The sequence below is a fragment of the Pelobates fuscus genome, chromosome 8, assembly GCF_036172605.1.
Source record: "Pelobates fuscus isolate aPelFus1 chromosome 8, aPelFus1.pri, whole genome shotgun sequence".
NCBI lineage: Eukaryota > Metazoa > Chordata > Amphibia > Anura > Pelobatidae > Pelobates > Pelobates fuscus.
This window is the reverse complement of record NC_086324.1, coordinates 176,109,257-176,132,354: the sequence shown is the minus strand read 5'-3', so window position 1 is coordinate 176,132,354 and position 23,098 is coordinate 176,109,257. Positions and strand designations below refer to the sequence as shown.

The following is a 23,098-nucleotide window of genomic DNA, read 5'->3' as shown; positions in this document are numbered from 1 at the left end:
ATAGAAAGCGCACAGACTATCCCAGCATAGTGTGACTGGCTCAGTACACATAGACCTCTAGCTCTCATTAATAGGACTGTATAGAAAGCACACAGACTATCCCAGCATAGTGTGACCGGCTCAGTACACATTAACCTCTAGCTCTCATTAATAGGACTGTATAGAAAGCACACAGACTATCCCAGCATAGTGTGACCGGCTCAGTACACATAGACCTCTAGCGCTCATTAATAGGACTGTATAGAAAGCGCACAGACTACCCAGCATAGTGTGACTGGCTCAGTACACATAGACCTCTAGCTCTCATTAATAGGACTGTATAGAAAGCACACAGACTATCCCCGCATAGTGTGACCGGCTCAGTACACATAGACCTCTATCTCTCATTAATAGGACTATATAGAAAGCACACAGACTATCCCAGTATAGTGTGACCGGCTCAGTACACATAGACCTCTAGCTCTCATTAATAGGACTATATAGAAAGCACACAGACTATCCCAGCATAGTGTGACCGGCTCAGTACACATAGACCTCTAGCTCTCATTAATTGGACTCTATAGAAAGCACACAGACTATCCCAGCATAGTGTGACCGGCTCAGTACACATAGACCTCTAGCTCTCATTAATAGGACTGTATAGAAAGCACACAGACTATCCCAGCGTAGTGTGACTGGCTCAGTACACATAGACCTCTAGCTCTCATTAATAGGACTATATAGAAAGCACACAGACTATCCCAGCATAGTGTGACCGGCTCAGTACACATAGACCTCTAGCTCTCATTAATAGGACTATATAGAAAGCACACAGACTATCCCAGCATAGTGTGACCGGCTCAGTACACATAGACCTCTAGCTCTCATTAATTGGACTCTATAGAAAGCACACAGACTATCCCAGCATAGTGTGACCGGCTCAGTACACATAGACCTCTAGCTCTCATTAATAGGACTGTATAGAAAGCACACAGACTATCCCAGTATAGTGTGACCGGCTCAGTACACATAGACCTCTAGCTCTCATTAATAGGACTATATAGAAAGCACACAGACTATCCCAGCATAGTGTGACCGGCTCAGTACACATAGACCTCTAGCTCTCATTAATTGGACTCTATAGAAAGCACACAGACTATCCCAGCATAGTGTGACCGGCTCAGTACACATAGACCTCTAGCTCTCATTAATAGGACTGTATAGAAAGCACACAGACTATCCCAGCGTAGTGTGACTGGCTCAGTACACATAGACCTCTAGCTCTCATTAATAGGACTCTATAGAAAGCACACAGACTATCCCAGCATAGTGTGACTGGCTCAGTACACATAGACCTCTAGCTCTCATTAATAGGACTGTATAGAAAGCACACAGACTATCCCAGCATAGTGTGACTGGCTCAGTACACATAGACCTCTAGCTCTCATTAATAGGACTGTATAGAAAGCACACAGACTATCCCAGCATAGTGTGACCGGCTCAGTACACATAGACCTCTAGCGCTCATTAATAGGACTGTATAGAAAGCACACAGACTATCCCAGCATAGTGTGACCAGCTCAGTACACATAGACCTCTAGCTCTCATTAATTGGACTGTATAGAGAGCACACAGACTATCCCAGCATAGTGTGACCGGCTCAGTACACATAGACCTCTAGCTCTCATTAATAGGGCTGTATAGAAAGCGCACAGACTATCCCAGCATAGTGTGACCGGCTCAGTACACATAGACCTCTAGCTCTCATTAATAGGACTGTATAGAAAGCACACAGACTATCCCAGTATAGTGTGACCAGCTCAGTACACATAGACCTCTAGCTCTCATTAATAGGACTGTATAGAAAGCACACAGACTATCCCAGCATAGTGTGACCGGCTCAGTACACATAGACCTCTAGCGCTCATTAATAGGACTGTATAGAAAGCGCACAGACTATCCCAGCATAGTGCGACCAGCTCAGTACACATAGACCTCTAGCTCTCATTAATAGGACTGTATAGAAAGCACACAGACTATCCCAGCATAGTGTGACCGGCTCAGTACACATAGACCTCTAGCTCTCATTAATAGGACTGTATAGAAAGCACACAGACTATCCCAGCATAGTGGGACCGGCTCAGTACACATAGACCTCTAGCTCTCATTAATAGGACTGTATAGAAAGCACACAGACTATCCCAGCATAGTGTGACCGGCTCAGTACACATAGACCTCTAGCTCTCATTAATAGGACTGTATAGAAAGCACACAGACTATCCCAGCATAGTGTGACCAGCTCAGTACACATAGACCTCTAGCTCTCATTAATAGGACTGTATAGAAAGCACACAGACTATCCCAGCATAGTGTGACCGGCTCAGTAAACATAGACCTCTAGCATTCATTAATAGGACTGTATAGAGAGCACACAGACTATCCCAGCATAGTGTGACCGGCTCAGTACACATAGACCTCTAGCTCTCATTAATAGGACTGTATAGAAAGCACACAGACTATCCCAGCATAGTGTGACCGGCTCAGTACACATAGACCTCTAGCTCTCATTAATAGGACTGTATAGAAAGCACACAGACTATCCCAGCATAGTGTGACCGGCTCAGTACACATAGACCTCTAGCACTCATTAATAGGACTGTATAGAAAGCACACAGACTATCCCAGCATAGTGTGACCGTCTCAGTACACATAGACCTCTAGCTCTCATTATTAGGACTGTATAGAAAGCACACAGACTATCCCAGCATAGTGTGACTGGCTCAGTACACATAGACCTCTAGCTCTCATTAATAGGACTGTATAGAAAGCACACAGACTATCCCAGCATAGTGTGACAAGCTCAGTACACATAGACCTCTAGCATTCATTAATAGGACTGTATAGAAAGCGCACAGACTATCCCAGCATAGTGTGACCGGTTCAGTACACATAGATCTCTAGCTCTCATTAATAGGACTGTATAGAAAGCACACAGACTATCCCAGCATAGTGTGACCAGCTCAGTACACATAGACCTCTAGCTCTCATTAATAGGACTGTATAGAAAGCACACAGACTATCCCAGTATAGTGTGACCGGCTCAGTACACATAGACCTCTAGCTCTCATTAATAGGACTGTATAGAAAGCACACAGACTATCCCAGCATAGTGTGACCAGCTCAGTACACATAGACCTCTAGCTCTCATTAATAGGACTGTATAGAAAGCACACAGACTATCCCAGCATAGTGTGACCAGCTCAGTACACATAGACCTCTAGCGCTCATTAATAGGACTGTATAGAAAGTGCACAGACTATCCCAGCATAGTGTGACCGTCTCAGTACACATAGACCTCTAGCTCTCATTAATAGGACTGTATTGAAAGCACACAGACTATCCCAGCATAGTGTGACCGGCTCAGTACACATAGACCTCTAGCGCTCATTAATAGGACTGTATAGAAAGCACACAGACTATCCCAGCGTAGTGTGACTGGCTCAGTACACATAGACCTCTAGCTCTCATTAATAGGTCTGTGTAGAAAGCACACAGACTATCCCAGGATAGTGTGACCAGCTCAGTACACATAGACCTCTAGCGTTTATTAATAGGACTGTATAGAAAGCACACAGACTATCCCAGCATAGTGTGACCGGCTCAGTACACACAGACCTCTAGCTCTCATTAATAGGACTGTATAGAAAGCACACAGACTATCCCAGCATAGTGTGACCGGCTCAGTACTCATAGACCTCTATCTCTCATTAATAGGACTGTATAGAAAGCACACAGACTATCCCAGCATAGTGTGACCGGCTCAGTACACATAGACCTCTAGCTCTCATTAATAGGACTGTATAGAAAGCACACAGACTATCCCAGCATAGTGTGACCGGCTCAGTACACATAGACCTCTAGCTCTCATTAATAGGACTGTATAGAAAGCACACAGACTATCCCAGCATAGTGTGACCGGCTCAGTACACATAGACCTCTAGCTCTCATTAATAGGACTGTATAGAAAGCACACAGACTATCCCAGCATAGTGTGACCGGCTCAGTACACATTAACCTCTAGCTCTCATTAATAGGACTGTATAGAAAGCACACAGACTATCCCAGTATAGTGTGACCGGCTCAGTACACATAGACCTCTAGCTCTCATTAATAGGACTGTATAGAAAGCACACAGACTATCCCAGCATAGTGTGACCGGCTCAGTACACATAGACCTCTAGCTCTCATTAATAGGACTGTATAGAAAGCACACAGACTATCCCAGCATAGTGTGACCGGCTCAGTACACACAGACCTCTAGCTCTCATTAATAGGACTATATAGAAAGCACACAGACTATCCCAGCATAGTGTGATCCGCTCAGTAACACATAGACCTCTATCTCTCATTAATAGGACTGTATAGAAAGCACACAGACTATCCCAGCATAGTGTGACCGGCTCAGTACACATAGACCTCTAGCTCTCATTAATAGGACTGTATAGAAAGCACACAGACTATCCCAGTATAGTGTGACCGGCTCAGTACACATAGACCTCTAGCTCTCATTAATAGGACTGTATAGAAAGCACACAGACTATCCCAGCATAGTGTGACCGGCTCAGTACACACAGACCTCTAGCTCTCATTAATAGGACTGTATAGAAAGCACACAGACTATCCCAGTATAGTGTGACCGGCTCAGTACACACAGACCTCTAGCTCTCATTAATAGGACTGTATAGAAAGCACACAGACTATCCCAGCATAGTGTGACCGGCTCAGTACACATAGACCTCTAGCTCTCATTAATAGGACTGTATAGAAAGCACACAGACTATCCCAGCATAGTGTGACCGGCTCAGTACACATAGACGTCTAGATCTCATTAATAGGACTGTATAGAAAGCACACAGACTATCCCAGCATAGTGTGACCGACCGGCTCAGTACACATAGACCTCTAGCTCTCATTAATAGGGCTGTATAGAAAGCACACAGACTATCCCAGCATAGTGTGACCGGCTCAGTACACATAGACCTCTAGCTCTCATTAATAGGACTGTATAGAGAGCACACAGACTATCCCAGCATAGTGTGACCGGCTCAGTACTCATAGACCTCTATCTCTCATTAATAGGACTGTATAGAAAGCACACAGACTATCCCAGCATAGTGAGACCGGCTCAGTACACATAGACCTCTAGCTCTCATTAATAGGACTGTATTGAAAGCACAGAATATCCCAGCATAGTGTGACCAGCTCAGTACACATAGACCTCTAGCTCTCATTAATAGGGATGTATAGAAAGCACACAGACTATCCCAGCATAGTGTGACCGGCTTAGTACACATAGACCTCTAGCTCTCATTAATAGGACTGTATAGAGAGCACACAGACTATCCCAGCATAGTGTGACTGGCTCAGTACACATAGACCTCTAGCGCTCATTAATATTACTGTATAGAAAGCACACAGACTATCCCAGCATAGTGAGACCGGCTCAGTACACATAGACCTCTAGCGCTCATTAATATTACTGTATAGAAAGCACACAGACTATCCCAGCATAGTGTGACCGGCTCAGTACACATAGACCTCTAGCTCTCATTAATAGGACTGTATAGAAAGCGCACAGACTATCCCAGCATAGTGTGACCGGCTCAGTACACACAGACCTCTAGCTCTCATTAATAGGACTATATAGAAAGCACACAGACTATCCCAGCATAGTGTGATCCGCTCAGTAACACATAGACCTCTATCTCTCATTAATAGGACTGTATAGAAAGCACACAGACTATCCCAGCATAGTGTGACCGGCTCAGTACACATAGACCTCTAGCTCTCATTAATAGGACTGTATAGAAAGCACACAGACTATCCCAGCATAGTGTGACCGGCTCAGTACACACAGACCTCTAGCTCTCATTAATAGGACTGTATAGAAAGCACACAGACTATCCCAGTATAGTGTGACCGGCTCAGTACACACAGACCTCTAGCTCTCATTAATAGGACTGTATAGAAAGCACACAGACTATCCCAGCATAGTGTGACCGGCTCAGTACACATAGACCTCTAGCTCTCATTAATAGGACTGTATAGAAAGCACACAGACTATCCCAGCATAGTGTGACCGGCTCAGTACACATAGACGTCTAGATCTCATTAATAGGACTGTATAGAAAGCACACAGACTATCCCAGCATAGTGTGACCGACCGGCTCAGTACACATAGACCTCTAGCTCTCATTAATAGGGCTGTATAGAAAGCACACAGACTATCCCAGCATAGTGTGACCGGCTCAGTACACATAGACCTCTAGCTCTCATTAATAGGACTGTATAGAGAGCACACAGACTATCCCAGCATAGTGTGACCGGCTCAGTACTCATAGACCTCTATCTCTCATTAATAGGACTGTATAGAAAGCACACAGACTATCCCAGCATAGTGAGACCGGCTCAGTACACATAGACCTCTAGCTCTCATTAATAGGACTGTATTGAAAGCACAGAATATCCCAGCATAGTGTGACCAGCTCAGTACACATAGACCTCTAGCTCTCATTAATAGGGCTGTATAGAAAGCACACAGACTATCCCAGCATAGTGTGACCGGCTTAGTACACATAGACCTCTAGCTCTCATTAATAGGACTGTATAGAGAGCACACAGACTATCCCAGCATAGTGTGACTGGCTCAGTACACATAGACCTCTAGCGCTCATTAATATTACTGTATAGAAAGCACACAGACTATCCCAGCATAGTGAGACCGGCTCAGTACACATAGACCTCTAGCGCTCATTAATATTACTGTATAGAAAGCACACAGACTATCCCAGCATAGTGTGACCGGCTCAGTACACATAGACCTCTAGCTCTCATTAATAGGACTGTATAGAAAGCACACAGACTATCCCAGCACAGTGTGACCGGCTCAGTACACACAGACCTCTAGCGCTCATTAATAGGACTGTATAGAAAGCACACAGACTATCCCAGTATAGTGTGACTGGCTCAGTACACATAGACCTCTAGCGCTCATTAATAGGACTGTATAGAAAGCACACAGACTATCCCAGCATAGTGTGACCGGCTCAGTACACATAGACCTCTAGCTCTCATTAATAGGACTGTATAGAAAGCACACAGACTATCCCGGCATAGTGTGACCGGCTCAGTACACATAGACCTCTAGCTCTCATTAATAGGACTGTATTGAAAGCACACAGACTATCCCAGCATAGTGTGACCGGCTCAGTACACATAGACCTCTAGCTCTCATTAATAGGACTGTATAGAAAGCACACAGACTATCCCAGTATAGTGTGACCGGCTCAGTTCACATAGACCTCTAGCTCTCATTAATAGGACTGTATAGAAAGCACACAGACTATCCCAGCATAGTGTGACCGGCTCAGTACACATAGACCTCTAGCTCTCATTAATAGGACTGTATAGAAAGCACACAGACTATCCCAGTATAGAGTGACCGGCTCAGTACACACAGACCTCTAGCTCTCATTAATAGGACTGTATAGAAAGCACACAGACTATCCCAGCATAGTGTGACCGGCTCAGTACACATAGACCTCTAGCTCTCATTAATAGGACTGTATAGAAAGCACACAGACTATCCCAGCATAGTGTGACCGGCTCAGTACACATAGACCTCTAGCTCTCATTAATAGGACTGTATAGAAAGCACACAGACTATCCCAGTATAGAGTGACCGGCTCAGTACACACAGACCTCTAGCTCTCATTAATAGGACTGTATAGAAAGCACACAGACTATCCCAGTATAGTGTGACCGGCTCAGTTCACATAGACCTCTAGCTCTCATTAATAGGACTGTATAGAAAGCACACAGACTATCCCAGCATAGTGTGACCGGCTCAGTACACATAGACCTCTAGCTCTCATTAATAGGACTGTATAGAAAGCACACAGACTATCCCAGTATAGAGTGACCGGCTCAGTACACACAGACCTCTAGCTCTCATTAATAGGACTGTATAGAAAGCACACAGACTATCCCAGCATAGTGTGACCGGCTCAGTACACATAGACCTCTAGCGCTCATTAATAGGACTGTATAGAAAGCACACAGACTATCCCAGCATAGTGTGACTGGCTCAGTACACATAGACCTCTAGCTCTCATTAATAGGACTGTATAGAAAGCACACAGACTATCCCAGCATAGTGTGACCGACTCAGTACACATAGACCTCTAGCTCTCATTAATAGGACTGTATAGAGAGCACACAGACTATCCCAGCATAGTGTGACCGGCTCAGTACACATAGACCTCTAGCTCTCATTAATAGGACTGTATAGAAAGCACACAGACTATCCCAGCATAGTGTGACCGGCTCAGTACACATAGACCTCTAGCTCTCATTAATAGGACTGTATAGAAAGCACACAGACTATCCCAGTATAGTGTGACCGGCTCAGTACACACAGACCTCTAGCTCTCATTAATAGGACTGTATAGAAAGCACACAGACTATCCCAGCATAGTGTGACCGGCTCAGTACACATAGACCTCTAGCTCTCATTAATAGGACTGTATAGAAAGCACACAGACTATCCCAGCATAGTGTGACCGGCTCAGTACACATAGACCTCTAGCTCTCATTAATAGGACTGTATAGAAAGCACACAGACTATCCCAGCATAGTGTGACTGGCTCAGTACACATAGACCTCTAGCTCTCATTAATAGGACTGTATAGAAAGCACACAGACTATCCCAGCATAGTGTGACTGGCTCAGTACACATAGACCTCTAGCTCTCATTAATAGGACTGTATAGAAAGCACACAGACTATCCCAGCATAGTGTGACCGGCTCAGTACACATAGACCTCTAGCGCTCATTAATAGGACTGTATAGAAAGCACACAGACTATCCCAGTATAGTGTGACCGGCTCAGTACACATAGACCTCTAGCTCTCATTAATAGGACTGTATAGAAAGCACACAGACTATCCCAGTATAGTGTGACCGGCTCAGTACACACAGACCTCTAGCTCTCATTAATAGGACTGTATAGAAAGCACACAGACTATCCCAGCGTAGTGTGACTGGCTCAGTACACATAGACCTCTAGCTCTCATTAATAGGACTGTATAGAAAGCACACAGACTATCCCAGCATAGTGTGACCGGCTCAGTACACATAGACCTCTAGCTCTCATTAATAGGACTGTATAGAAAGCACACAGACTATCCCAGCATAGTGTGACTGGCTCAGTACACATAGACCTCTAGCTCTCATTAATAGGACTGTATAGAAAGCACACAGACTATCCCAGCATAGTGTGACCGTCTCAGTACACACAGACCTCTAGCGCTCATTAATAGGACTGTATAGAAAGCACACAGACTATCCCAGCATAGTGTGACCGGCTCAGTACACATAGACCTCTAGCGCTCATTAATAGGACTGTATAGAAAGCACACAGACTATCCCAGCATAGTGTGACCGGCTCAGTACACATAGACCTCTAGCTCTCATTAATAGGACTGTATAGAAAGCACATAGACTATCCCAGCACAGTGTGACCGGCTCTTTAAATTTGAAATGTAAAAACTATAAATATAATCACACAATGTGTCGCCATGACTGATAAACTGTTTCTGGCTAAATCTAATCTTTTATTTTCTTTGTAGAATTGTATTTGTAAAGTCATTTGTGAGAACTTATTCCCTTTTTATTTGCCGAGACGGCCGATCCTGTGGTTAAATAAGGTAAACTAATTCACCTTACAATTATAGCTACTGCCTTGTGTCTGTAACTCTCTATAATAATAACATCAAAGTATTAAACAAGGAAAAAGTCTATTTAGCCACTGAGTAGTTACCGTGAGTCAAAATATTTATAAACTGAGTTTATTACTTTATACCCAGCGTTGTGACGCACAAAGGAGAATAGAAAGAGGTCAGCTTATTGCCGTCATGGGGCTTGGAGTAACCCTCAATTCAATAAATACAGTCCTGACACATCCTGCATGTTATTCAATAAACCCCAGTCTGGCCGTATCTGTAACCGGAACAGTAACAATCGCCAGACGAACACTTTATTCAGATCCAAACAGGAAAGGGCTTCATTCGACTCATTTAGCCTTTTTCTAACACAAAGTTAATCTGCTTCTATACACTGACAAATAACAGGTTAAAATGCGATATCTTCAGTTCTGTACGATTAGCTTTCTTTGTCCGCAGAATACGAACCGTTTGATCCTAACCCTGTATTTACATAGACGATATTTTTTTGGGGTTACTTTACAATATAAAATAAAGGTTTTTCCTCTAGATCCCACGTCCCATCCTCTCGATTGCAAAACAAGTTCCCTTTCTGTGCGCAGATCTGTCCCACCCTCTGGCACACGCCCTGCCCGTTACTGTATGAGAGTGACTCTCTCTTAATATATTGGATTTGTTTTTTATGAATTCTATGCGGAGCACAAAGCTTCCATGGGGTAGAATGCAATGCTCTGTATTGTACAGAAACCTGATTGTAGCCAGATAGCTGTATGTACTGTACGTGGCCATTATACTTATACACAAACACACATTCTGAATACTCAAAAACTCCAATCAGTTCCTTAAAATTATTCATAATCGTAGTATTTGACCAATTTTATCTTTGTATTTTAATCCCTAGTACTGTATACTCTGCTTTCACACTAATATTTCAAATGGTGCAAAAAAAGGGATACAATATAATCCGTAAAATGTTTACCTCTCATACTCGCTTTAACAGATGAAAGAGTAGATTAAAAATCTTAAAATTCTATGAATTTACAAAGCTTTCAATCTATGTTGTTGGTTCCATATTCTCACTATCGTTAAGGTTGTTGTTAAGAACTTATTAAAATGCCCTCGTTTGCTCGAGAACGAGGCAGACAAAATTTTCCTTGTTCTATGGAAAATGTTTTATGGCTGCCTTCTTCTCGACGATCGCGAGTGGCGGACATGTTTCCTGCTACTAGAACACCTATTAAGGTGTGGGACATTTTGTGTAAATTGATTTGTGCTTCTGCTATCTGGTCCTGGGCTACCCCCTTGTCTGTACTGCAATTGTTTTTACCTGAACTGAACATAGAATACTGGAATTCACACTCCGTCACGCACATTAACAATTTATTTTGTAACTTTTTTTGTCTTTTGTTGAGTTGAACTCATTCCATCCATCACAAAATTTCCAGTTGAAATATCCCCACATCGTTGTTTATAAATTTACTGGAAAACATATCCAAAAGTCAAATACTTATGTTGGGTTATCTGCTTATTTCTGCTACTTCCGCAATCCCCCGACACTGGAAATCATCACCTGTCGCTTCAGTTAGCGAGGTATTACAGCTCCTTTTTGAAAACAAACTTTGTGAGCCAGCTACGAGGTTACCATCAGACTCACATACCACCTTACAACTCGATTGGACGATTTGGGAAGAAGATATTTGGCATCAATATCCCCCCAACCAGTCACCAAACATTGTTACATATTTTATTGTTAATTCACTTTGCACTGCATTATGGTTGATAAATAGGGCACTAACAATGGCAAAGTTAGACTTATTATTGTACAATTTCTTAAAATTACTTAACATTTTTAGTTTTCAAATAGGATTGGATGATAAATAGTACTTGTATATTTCCCCCTTTTCCTCGTCTGTTTGATAATATTATTATTATTATTATTATGTTATATTATTATATTTAAAACTTTCAATAAAACATTTGAAAATAACTTATTAAAGCTTATTAACGTTTTTTGTTTGTATTCTGTGCCCGGCAGGTCTTTTGTTCTGCTCCTAACACGCTCGATGGTCAGGTCTTGTGTTCTGCTCCTAAGCCTCTTGTTGTTGGAATATTCTCTCGGTCAGCAGAGGAGGACTACCAATGGCTGGGGGAAGGACTGAGATTATTTAAAGATTCGGTTAATGAAATAAGATATTGTTACATTGCCAATAATGGATTTCATACATTCACCAAGGAGGTCGATCAATGCCAATTTGCGATCCTGTATCACACAAAGAATCGAGGGAGGGCTAACATAACTAATGTAACAGACTCGATTTACGATAAAGAGCTCAAACATCTATCCGATACAATGGGTAAGTACAGAACTATAGAGTCACAAGGTAAAATGGGTGACAATGGATGTCATATTTCCCATGATGCTCCTTGTTTGCTTTGAAGCATATTTGCCAATGGGTGTAAACTCTTTTTCTCACTTTGCTATAAACAGAAACAAAGTGATATAACTCTTAAATGGCAGAGAATTGAGCAATGAGACTGCGGGGGCATGATCTATGCACCAACACTGCTTTATTAAGATAAAGTTGTTTTGGTGACTATAGTGTCCCTTTAATATAAATCTATAGGCTTTGTGACAAACTAAGCATTGACCCATGTCAGAAGAGCAATTAAAGGGACACTCCAGGCACCCAGACCACGTCTGCTCATTGGAGTGGTCTGGGTGCCAACTCCCACTACCCTTAACCCTGCAAGTGTAATTATTGCAGTTTTTTATAAACTGCAATATTTACCTTGCAGGGTTAAGTCCTCCCATAGTGGCTGTCTACTAGACAGCCACTAGAGGGAACTTCCTGGTCCCTAGCACAGATTATCTGTGCTAGAGCGTCGCTGGACGTCCTCACGCTGTGTGAGGACCTCCAGCGTCGCTCTATTCCCCATAGGGAAGCATTGAAATTCATTTTCAATGCTTTCCTATGGGGTGCGCTAATGCGTATGCGCGGCATTATTAGGTCTCCTCGGCCGGTGGGCGGGATCAGCCTCGCCCACCGGCCGACGGAGGAAGAAGGTGGAGCGGCGGGGGACAAGACCGGCTTTGAGCAGAAATCCTGCATCCTGCGAGAACAGCAAAATATCGCTGATCAGGCCGCAGAGCTGTTCCTTATCAGCCCACACGACAAGATAAACCCACAACTATTAAACGTGGGACATGTCGCTGCCTGAGGTAAGTGACTGAAGGGGTTTTCACCCCTTCAGCAACTGGGGATTGGGGGGTGGGAGGGAGAGGGACCCTCCAGTGCCAGGAAAACTGATCGTTTTCCTGGCACTGGAGTTTCCCTTTAAACATTTCTTTACATTGATACATATGTAGGGAATGGGATGTTTACAATGAGGTTTATTCACACATATTGTTAAATCAGTAATGAAATTAAAAAAGTATTTCACAAATTTGGGCCAATATCGCCAATTAGAAGATTCTCCCACTCCACTATAGTCCTAGCTTGATTATTGTACCCTGAATTCACTGCATACAATTTACTGTTTAGAGGATAAACCCCCGGAGTCAGTCACTACACTGGTTATTGGGGAGAATTGGGAAGGAGGTAACTCATTGTAAGCTGTAATTCCAGAATTAGGACTGGAGCGACGTTACAGGGACATTGTTCAACGCAGCCATAATGACTTAAATATGGTGATTATCTCGTCAATTGTCAGTTTATTGAATAAATTACTATTTTGGGTAAGTTAATTCTGCTAAGGAGCTTCCGTCGACCCAAGCTGGATGATGTGAATTAGACAAAGAAAGACAATGAGTCTGACTACGTGTTTTATACAAACCAAGAGTAGGAAACAATAAGGTCACAAGAAGCGAGAGCTCTCAGTGTGTGTCACGGATTATTATTATTATTATTTATGGAACATATTTGGCAGCAGTTGCTATGTCGAACGTGTAAATAAAGCAGAAAATGATTAACAAGATAAGGTGATCGAACCCAGAGAGGTAGAGGGCTGTCCAGCTTCCCTGAGTTCATAAAATCTCTGCTTTGCAGGTCGAGGGAAAGTCATTGTGGTGATTGATGACCTGGACAAGACCGGCTTTGAGCAGAAATCCTGCATCCTGCGAGAACAGCAAAATATCGCTGATCAGGCCGCAGAGCTGTTCCTTATCAGCCCACACGACAAGATAAACCCACAACTATTAAACGAAAAGTTACGGCAGATAGAAGATCTCATAAATGCAGGTACCTGCTGTATCCACATGGGGGCAGCCACGAGGAGCATTAAATAACTGGCTACAGGTTCTCAGTCTGAGAGATATTAATACACTAGAATTAATATTTAAACTGAGCCGGTGCGGGGAGTCTAGGAGTCTAATGTCTGCTTTAAATATATGCGCTCAGTAAGGAATATTTAAAGTGCTTCTTTTACTGCTTTTCTGAGTCTTGGACATTTAAAATTTTCATATTGTATTAAAATACCTTTAAAAGAACTCTCAAAGCACCATAACCACTATAAGCCTCTGAAGTAGTTATGGTGCCAGAAGTGCCCTTGCAGACCTTCTAACTGGACACCAATTCGGAGCTCGAGGTAAATCCTGCATTTGACAACTTTATTAATAAGCACTTAAAAAAAACAAAAAAAACTTACAATTATTGAAAAGCTATACCCCCACAGATAAACCTCACTCAATTTTTAAATGGGAAGAGGATATGAATCAATCTTTCACTTTTGGTCAAATGGGGCGAGACTTTCATGCAAATTAAGAAATGCACTCACAGTTTAAGTTTATATGAGACTTTGGTTAAAACCTTACATAGATAGTATCTTACTCCTCATAGAATTCAGAAATGTAAATACAGTTATCCCGACACGTCTTACTCCTCATAGAATTAAGAAATGGAAATACTGTTATCCCGATGCGTCTTACTCCTCATAGAATTAAGAAATGGAAATACATTTATCCCGACGCGTCTTACTCCTCATAGAATTAAGAAATGGAAATACAGTTATCCCGACGCGTCTTACTACTCATAGAATTAAGAAATGTAAATATAGTTATCCTGACACGTCTTACTCCTCATAGAATTAAGAAATGGAAATACAGTTATCCCGACTCATGTTGGAGGTCCACTAGATCGATAGGAACATTGTACCATATGTGGTGGGACTGCGAAGGCTTGTCAGAGACTAAGAGAAGAATCTGTCATTTTCTTTCAGCCCTCTGCTCCCGTGATATTGAGTTATTTTGATTTAGCAAATTATAGTCTTAAACATAACATTCCAATGATACACATTCTTATGGCAACCAAACTAACTATTGCTAGGAATTGGAAATCCTCTTTATCTCCGGTGTGGTCAGAAATAGTTAATAAAAGTAACTATCAGAGTCGAAGGTTTTTTTCAATAATTCTGGTAAACTTTTCATTCACAAAGATATTTGGTCAGACCTGTCTAATATACCTAATCATAGGAGCACAAATTCCTCCCGAGTGTTGATTTCAAGTTATCACGCCCGAGATAAGTTCATTGTGATGGGTTAAAAGATCTTCCCTGCCCAATCCTCAACCCCGCACTGCAGTAAATTACAAATTCTTATTAAATATAACCCTCCACACCTCAACCTGATTCTTCAGGTTCCGGTATTTTTATTATTTTTTTTATTTTTGTCTGTATGCATGTTTGTTTAATCGCATAAATGAAAGAATTCATCAGTGAGTGAAGGTTAATTTAAGATACCGTTAAATTTTAAATACATGGATAGAAATCTGTATCGATCTGTTTTCACTCTACATAGTAAAGTATCAATTTCAAAAGTGTTATAAAGATTTATCAGTTTAAAAAAATGGGAATGAGCAAACCATTGCAAACCAGTTGGCCTCATTACTGGGAAACGGAGCCAGAGTACTCCTTACACCATAAACACTACAGCAGAGGCGGCTCTAGACTTTATGAGGCCTTAGGCGAAACGCAAACATGAGGCCCCACTAACAAAAAAAAGTGTCACATATACACATTGATGCACTGTCTACCTGTGTATGTGCCTGAGAGTGTGTCTGACAAAGAGTATCCTTGTGTGTGTGAATGTATGTCTCTGAACATGTTTGCGTTTTTGTCTGAGACCCTATGTGTATGGGGTAGCTGCTTGAAGTGTGTTGTGTGTATGGGGGGGGGGAGAGCCGGGTGATGGGGGGAGAGGCGGGTGATGGGGGAGAGGCGGGTGATGGTGAGAGGCGGGTGATGGTGAGAGGCGGGTGATGGTGAGAGGCGGGTGATGGTGAGAGGCGGGTGATGGTGAGAGGCGGGTGATGGTGAGAGGCGGGTGATGGTGAGAGGCGGGTGATGGTGAGAGGCGGGTGATGGTGAGAGGGAGAGGGGGGTTGATGGAGGGAGGGTAATGGTAATGTGAGAGTGAGAGGGGGGGTAATGTGAGAGTGAGAGGGGGGTAATGTGAGAGTGAGAGGGGGGATAATGTGAGAGAGAGAACGGGGATAATGTGAGAGTGAGAGGGGGGATAATGTGAGAGTGAGAGGGGGGATAATGTGAGAGTGAGAGGGGGGATAATGTGAGAGTGAGAGGGGGATAATGTGAGAGTGAGAGGGGGAATAATGTGAGAGTGAGAGGGGGGTGATGCTGAGGGTGGTGGTGGGGGGTGATGCTGAGGGTGGTGGTGGGGGGTGATGCTGAGGGTGGTGGTGGGGGGTGATGCTGAGGGTGGTGGGGTGGTGATGCTGAGGGTGGTGGGGGTGGTGATGCTGAGGGTGGTGGGGGTGGTGAGGCTGAGGGTGGTGAGGGGTGGTGAGGCTGAAGGTGGTGAGGGGTGTGATGCTGAGGGTGGTGAGGCTGAGGGTGGTGGGGGGTGAGGCTGAGGGTGGTGGGGGGTGAGGCTGAGGGTGGTGGGGGTGAGGCTGAGGGTGGTGGGTGGTGAGGCTGAGGGTGGTGGGGGGTGATGCTGAGGGTGGTGGGTGGTGAGGGGTGATGCTGAGGGTGGTGGGGTGATGGTGAGGGGGTGAGGGTGGTGGGGTTGAAGCTGAGGGGGATGATGCTGAGGGGGGGTGGGGGGCGAGGCTGAGGGGGGCTGAGGGTGAGACTGAGGGGGGCTGGGGGTGGTGAGGCTGAGGGTGGTGGGGGGTGATGGTGAGGGTGGTGGGGGGGTGAGGCTGAGGGTGGTGGGGGCTAGGGGTAGTGAGGCTGAGGGTGGTGGGGGGGTGATGGTGAGGGGGGTGATGCTGAGGGTGGTGGGAGTGAGGCTGAGTGGGGTGATGCTGAGGGTGGTGGGGGGGGTGATGCTGAGGGTGGTGGGGGGGTGATGCTGAGGGTGGTGGGTGGTGAGGGGTGATGCTGAGGGGGGTGGGGTGATGGTGAGGGGGGTGAGGGTGGTGGGGGTGAGGCTGAGGGGGATGATGCTGAGGGGGGGTGGGGGGCGAGGCTGAGGGGGGCTGAGGGTGAGACTGAGGGGGGCTGGGGGTGAGACTGAGGGTGGTGGTGAGGGTGGTGGGGGCTAGGGGTGGTGAGGCTGAGGGTGGTGGGGGGTGATGGTGAGGGTGGTGGGGGGGTGAGGCTGAGGGTGGTGGGGGCTAGGGGTAGTGAGGCTGAGGGTGGTGGGGGGGTGATGGTGAGGGGGTGATGCTGAGGGTGGTGGGAGTGAGGCTGAGTGGGGTGATGCTGAGGGTGGTGGGGGCTAGGGGTGGTGGGGGGTGATGGTGAGGGTGGTGGTGAGGCTGGGGGTGGTGATGGTGAGGGTGGTGGGGGCTAGGGGTAGTGAAGCTGAGGGTGGTGGGGGGTGAGGCTGAGGGGGGCTGGGGGTGAGACTGAGGGGGGTGATGCTGAGGGTGGTGGGGGTAGTGGTGAGGGGGGTGATGCTGAAGGTGGTGGGGGTGAGGCTGAGTGGGGTGATGCTGAGGGTGGTGGGGGCGGCTGAGGGTGGTGGTGGCTAGGGGTAGTGAGGCTGAGGGTGGTGGGAGGTGAGGCTGAGGGTGGTGGGGGGTGAGGCTGAGGGGGGCTGGGGGTGAGACTGAGGGGGGTGATGCTGAGGGTGGTGGGGGTAGTGGGGGCTAGGGGTGGTGGGGGGTGATGGTGAGGGTGGTGGGGGCTAGGGGTGGTGAGGCTGAGGGTGGTGGGGGTGAGGCTGAGGGTGGTGGGGGTAGTGGTGAGGGTGGTGGGGGCTAGGGGTGGTGGGGGTGATGGTGAGGGTGGTGGGGGCTAGGGGTGGTGAGGCTGAGGGTGGTGGGGGGTGAGGCTGAGGGGGGCTGGGGGTGAGACTGAGGGGGGTGATGCTGAGGGTGGTGGGTGATGGTGAGGGCTAGGGGTGGTGAGGCTGAGGGTGGTGGGGGTGATGGTGGTGAGGCTGAGGGTGGTGGGGTGATGGTGGTGAGGGGTGGTGAGGCTGAGGGTGGTGGTGGGGGGATGGTGAGGCTGGGGGTAAGGCTAAGTATGGTGATGGTGACTGGGGGGGTGAGGCTGAGTGTGTTGGGGGGTGATGGGGAGGGAGAGCCTACCTTTCCCTGGTGGTCCAGTGGGCTCCCTGGTGGTCCGGTGGCCACTGCTCTCGGTCTGCAGCTCTGCAGAGCTGCAGACCGAGTAGTCTCGCGAGATTTCAGAGCGTTGCCGTGGTAACCCGCGGCAACGCTCTGATTGGCCAATTCTCGCGAGTCACATGGTCTGCAGCTCTGCACACTGCGGAGCTGCAGACCAGTGTCTGCGATGGTGGCCGGGCAGCCAGGAGGGGCCTCGCACCCGGCGGCATACCGGGCAAGCCGCCGGGCCCCCTCCTGGTGTCAGGTCCTCGGTCACTGACCGAGGACCTGACACACTCTGCCAACAGGCGGTTTAGGCGGCCGCGAGGCCCCAGCCAGCGCGAGGCCTTAGGCGGCCGCCTAAACCGCCTAATTAGAGAGCCGCCTCTGCACTACAGAACCCATTAGTAGTTGTGATCTTTAGAGTAACCCGTTAAGGTGAGAGTGTTCTTTAACCCCTTAAGGACACAGCTTCAGAAGCTTGTCTTACGCTTAATGACAAAGGCCATTTTTGCATGTTTTTGCTGTTTGTATTCAAACGCAATTTGCATCTCTGTCATTTATTGCACCAACACATATTATACATCATTTTTTAGAGGGCAAACAGGGCTTTAATTTGATGTCACAAATACATAGATACACTCTTATTAATTATATAAAAATGCCAAAAAATTGGGGGGAAAATATATATATTTTTTCACAGTTTTGGCAATAATAGGCTAGCGTGTGCATAATATGTCCAGTTTAGAAAAAGTAACTCAAAATAAATTCATTTATGTGTCTTGATTTATAGAGTACATCATATGTCTAGGATTTTAGCTTATTTTGAAAGCTACAGGTCACAAAATACAAGGACTAAAATAAAATTTCAATTTGCAACAATTTTAGAATTTGGTATGTTTGTCTTGTAGGTTTAGTAGTCATCACAAAAAACAAAATTGCCACAAAAGTATATATTTATATAAAGTAGACATCACAGGCTGTTTACCTAAGGTTAGTTTGACACTTTTTACGTAGCCATTTCATCGCCAATTTCTGCTAAATATTGGAGTAAAATTGTGTTTTTTCTCTATTTTGGCATATACACATATAACAAGGTTTTTGTAATGTGTATTTTGTAAAGCTGGTGTGTGCTATTCCTGTACAGAACCCCATATTGTGTTCAGCTAGATATGCTGAGTATAACAATACCCCTATTGTATACCATTGGCACTATTCTGTGAAGCTACAATGCCGTGTAAGAGACATCCGGGGTACAGGGAGCTCCGTTACAGTTCCATGGATAACCTCCTAGGATTCAGGGCACCTATTGGAAGTTGGCACTGGATGGATAGTGGCACACAGATGGGATGTTGTACTTTGCTCCCCAGTGACTCAACTAATAACTGCGCACATTAAATATTGGTGGAATACAATGACAATATTTAAAAACTGCATAGACAGAAAATTACAGTGACAAACTACAACTACTAAGTTGCAGGGAGATGAAAAATGGAGAGACTCAGTATTGCTTGGTTCTGGGTGTGTGTACCATAAAGAGATACTTGTCAGTTCAATCTGTGCCGGTTATTTGTAAACTATAACACTGATCCAATAAACATCTATGTCTCTTCTTTTGCAGCAATTCCTTACCTAAAATAATCATTCAAATAATCATTCAATGGGGGGCGGAGCTCAGCCACCAGCCTGAACGGACGCCATACATGCAAGCTCCTCCAAGCGACAGAGAAAAAACCCTAAATAAACCCAAAACGAACACCCAGACGGAACCCAAAACCCGCCAGTCACGTTCCCCAATATCCCACAAGGCGATAGATGCCTTTTTTTCAGCCAAAGGCCCAACCCGGACGAAAACGGAAAACCGGGGCCTACCCCACGTTGTCCCTGCCAAGCCTAGAAGCACTCCTCCGGCAACGGGCGAACGACTGCTCTCCCCAGGCACCACCGGAGGCCTCACCCCACACGCCAGCGATGGGTCGCCGATCGCAAAAGACGGCAGTGGTGGAGCACAGAGACATCGGAACGATGTTCCAGAGGCCCATGCAGCTCCAATCCACACCCGCGGAGCCCGCGCGGCAGGCCGCTGATACAAGGCCTGAAACCCACACTAACTCTCACGAACAAGAAGGAGCGGAGGGGGCGATGGACACTCACCTGCAGCCGTCAGAAGCTCCCACAGACACTTCACCAACGACCAGGCAAGATCTAAAGGTACTACTGATGGACTTTCACAAAATACTAGCTGCCGAACTAGCTCCAATTAAAAATAGCATGAAGGCCATCACAGACCGGGTACAGGCCTCGGAGAGGGACATTGCAGAAGTCCAGACACAGGTACATGAACTCCAGACCTCGGTCCAACAATTATGGTCTCACCAAAGGGCTGTCACCTCACACATCACAGCAATGGAAGATCGTCACCGCCGCACCAATGTTAAGATAAGGGGTGTCCCAACTGCAGTTACAGCAGATGAGCTCCCTCACTATGCCAGACGGTTGCTGACTTCCCTCTTGTCCCCTGCGGTAGCCAAAAAAATGATTCTTGAAGGAATATACCGCCTACCAGGACCCAGGGGGACACCGACAACGGCACCAAGAGATGTGATACTAAGGTGCTCTACAACACAAGATAAAATACTCATAATGTCATCTCTCAAGGGCAAAACCCCCCTGCAATTTGAGGAAGCCTCCCTGTCGTTTTACCAAGATCTCAGTAAAACTACCCTCCTGTGGCGAAAAACGTTCCAACCGGTGACCAGCCAGCTTCAATCAGCTAAAATAAGCTATAGATGGGGAGCAAACGGATCCCTGACGGTATCCAGGAACGATGGCGTACACACGCTCACCTCCATGGAAGACACTGCATCATTCCTAACGGCCCTGGGACTGGCACAGCTACCGGACACCACAAGACAAAGAGCCTGCACCTCAACGTCGACCTGGAACCCGGTGCATGCAACACCCTTCATCCCGAGAATGAGGAATGAGAGGACGGCAGAACCAGGAACAAGCACCAGTGAGGACCCAACATAAGACGACAGCCCGGCCGAAGACCAGCCAGCCACACCAGCCGGTCTCTAAGTTCACCTTGAGACTGTCTCAGGACATTATGTATATCCCATTGTTCTCCCAGTTCCCCCCCCCCCCACACACCCTATACCAAGGGCCGTGCAACTGTTTATTCACACCAATAATAGGGCACTGCAGATACATAGGCAACCACACCTAAGGTTGGGGACATCACCAGCACTCTACCCCCATAACGGGGAATAGCAGCACCCCACCACATTCACACATGTGGCAACCGCCACACTTCTCCCACACTCACCCCCCCCCGCAGCTCCCATGGTCAGGAGCCACTACACACTACACTAGGCGTACTTTATATACTCAACACCCCCACGGGACTCACACAACTTACGCCTTGTACCGAAGAGGCTACAAAACACGCTACACCACAAGCCCATAAGCTGCACGAACAAACCATAGGACCCTCTACGAACAACCACAGCACACCGACTCTCACCCATAGATCAGCTAATACACAAACACCTCAGAACAGAGTGATGACACAATAGCGATCAAGGCTTACACAAACATGTTAAAAAAATAAAATAGTGCGAGAAAGTAATGTGACCCTGCTCAAACGCAAAATGTCTAAGTTCCTCTTACCGAATGCTGTAACGACCATACTTCGCACTGAAAAATAAAGAATTAAAAAAAAAAAAAAAATAATCATTCAATGAATTGAGGAAACTTCCATTTAGCACCAAGCAGGACCCTCAGGATCCTTCATCCATTCACATGAACGGAAGTTCTACACAACCTCACATCGTAAACTATTGGACCTGTCATAATGACAGACAGACAGACAGATATGGATAGATAAATACTGTTAGTATGGATAGACAGACACAGACAGACAGACAGAAACTTACACCCTGATACGTTCCCCGTGACTCATTGTGCTCTGTGAATGTATTACGTCACCCAGACCCCTTCATTACTGTCAGTTTTATGTAAATATATTTTTAATAATTTTATCCCAAATAAATGGATTATTTCTTTATTATCTGTCACTTTAAAATGAGCTGTATAAAATTGTGATATATTTATCTATTGCCATTTTTAATCAATAAATCTTGGCACTGATCAATGCGTCTTCTTATCCTGAAATGCTTCACATAATATTTATTTTTTAATGTTGGAAGTTGATTTATTTCTAAATCTGGAAATAACCCCTTCACTACCAGAATCATATTTACATTGTTAACGTTTATATTACATTATATAATAATGCATTGCAATGTATCCCAGAGAGCCTTGCGTGCCTTCTTTATAGTCATTGATTGACAATGTCAGAGAAAGAAATGTATCAAAGAAATCCCAAAATTAAACCCAGCTAACATGAAACATTATAATATATAAAATCAGATAAGAGATATATTGAATAATACAGAATAAATAAGCAGACACTAGAGGGGCATCATAATCATCTATTGTATTATTACAGCTCATTGTATTATTACAGCTTGTTGTATTATTACAGCTCAGTGTATTATTACAGCTTGTTGTATTATTACAGCTCAGTGTATTATTACAACTCAGTGTATTATTACAGCTTATTGTATTACTACAGTTCATTGTATTATTACAGCTCAGTGTATGATTACAGCTCAGTGTATTATTACAGCTCAGTGTATTATTACAGCTTATTGTATTATTACAACTCAGTGTATTATTACAGCTTATTGTATTATTACAGTTCATTGTATTATTACAGCTCAGTGTATGATTGCAGCTCAGTGTATTATTACAGCTCAGTGT

General features: G+C 45.2%; 1 protein-coding gene across 1 annotated transcript in view; it reads left to right on the top strand.

The window, feature by feature from the left end:
- Nucleotides 1-19,918, top strand: part of LOC134571060 (uncharacterized) — a 40,622-nt gene extending 20,704 nt beyond the window's left edge. The window contains exons 5-7 of the mRNA XM_063429106.1: nucleotides 11,797-12,115; nucleotides 13,808-13,999; nucleotides 19,893-19,918. Coding sequence (XP_063285176.1) covers nucleotides 11,797-12,115; nucleotides 13,808-13,999; nucleotides 19,893-19,912 — 531 coding nt within the window. The 3' untranslated portion in view covers nucleotides 19,913-19,918. The remainder of the gene's footprint in view (nucleotides 1-11,796; nucleotides 12,116-13,807; nucleotides 14,000-19,892) is intronic.
- The last annotated feature ends 3,180 nt before the right edge of the window (nucleotides 19,919-23,098 follow it).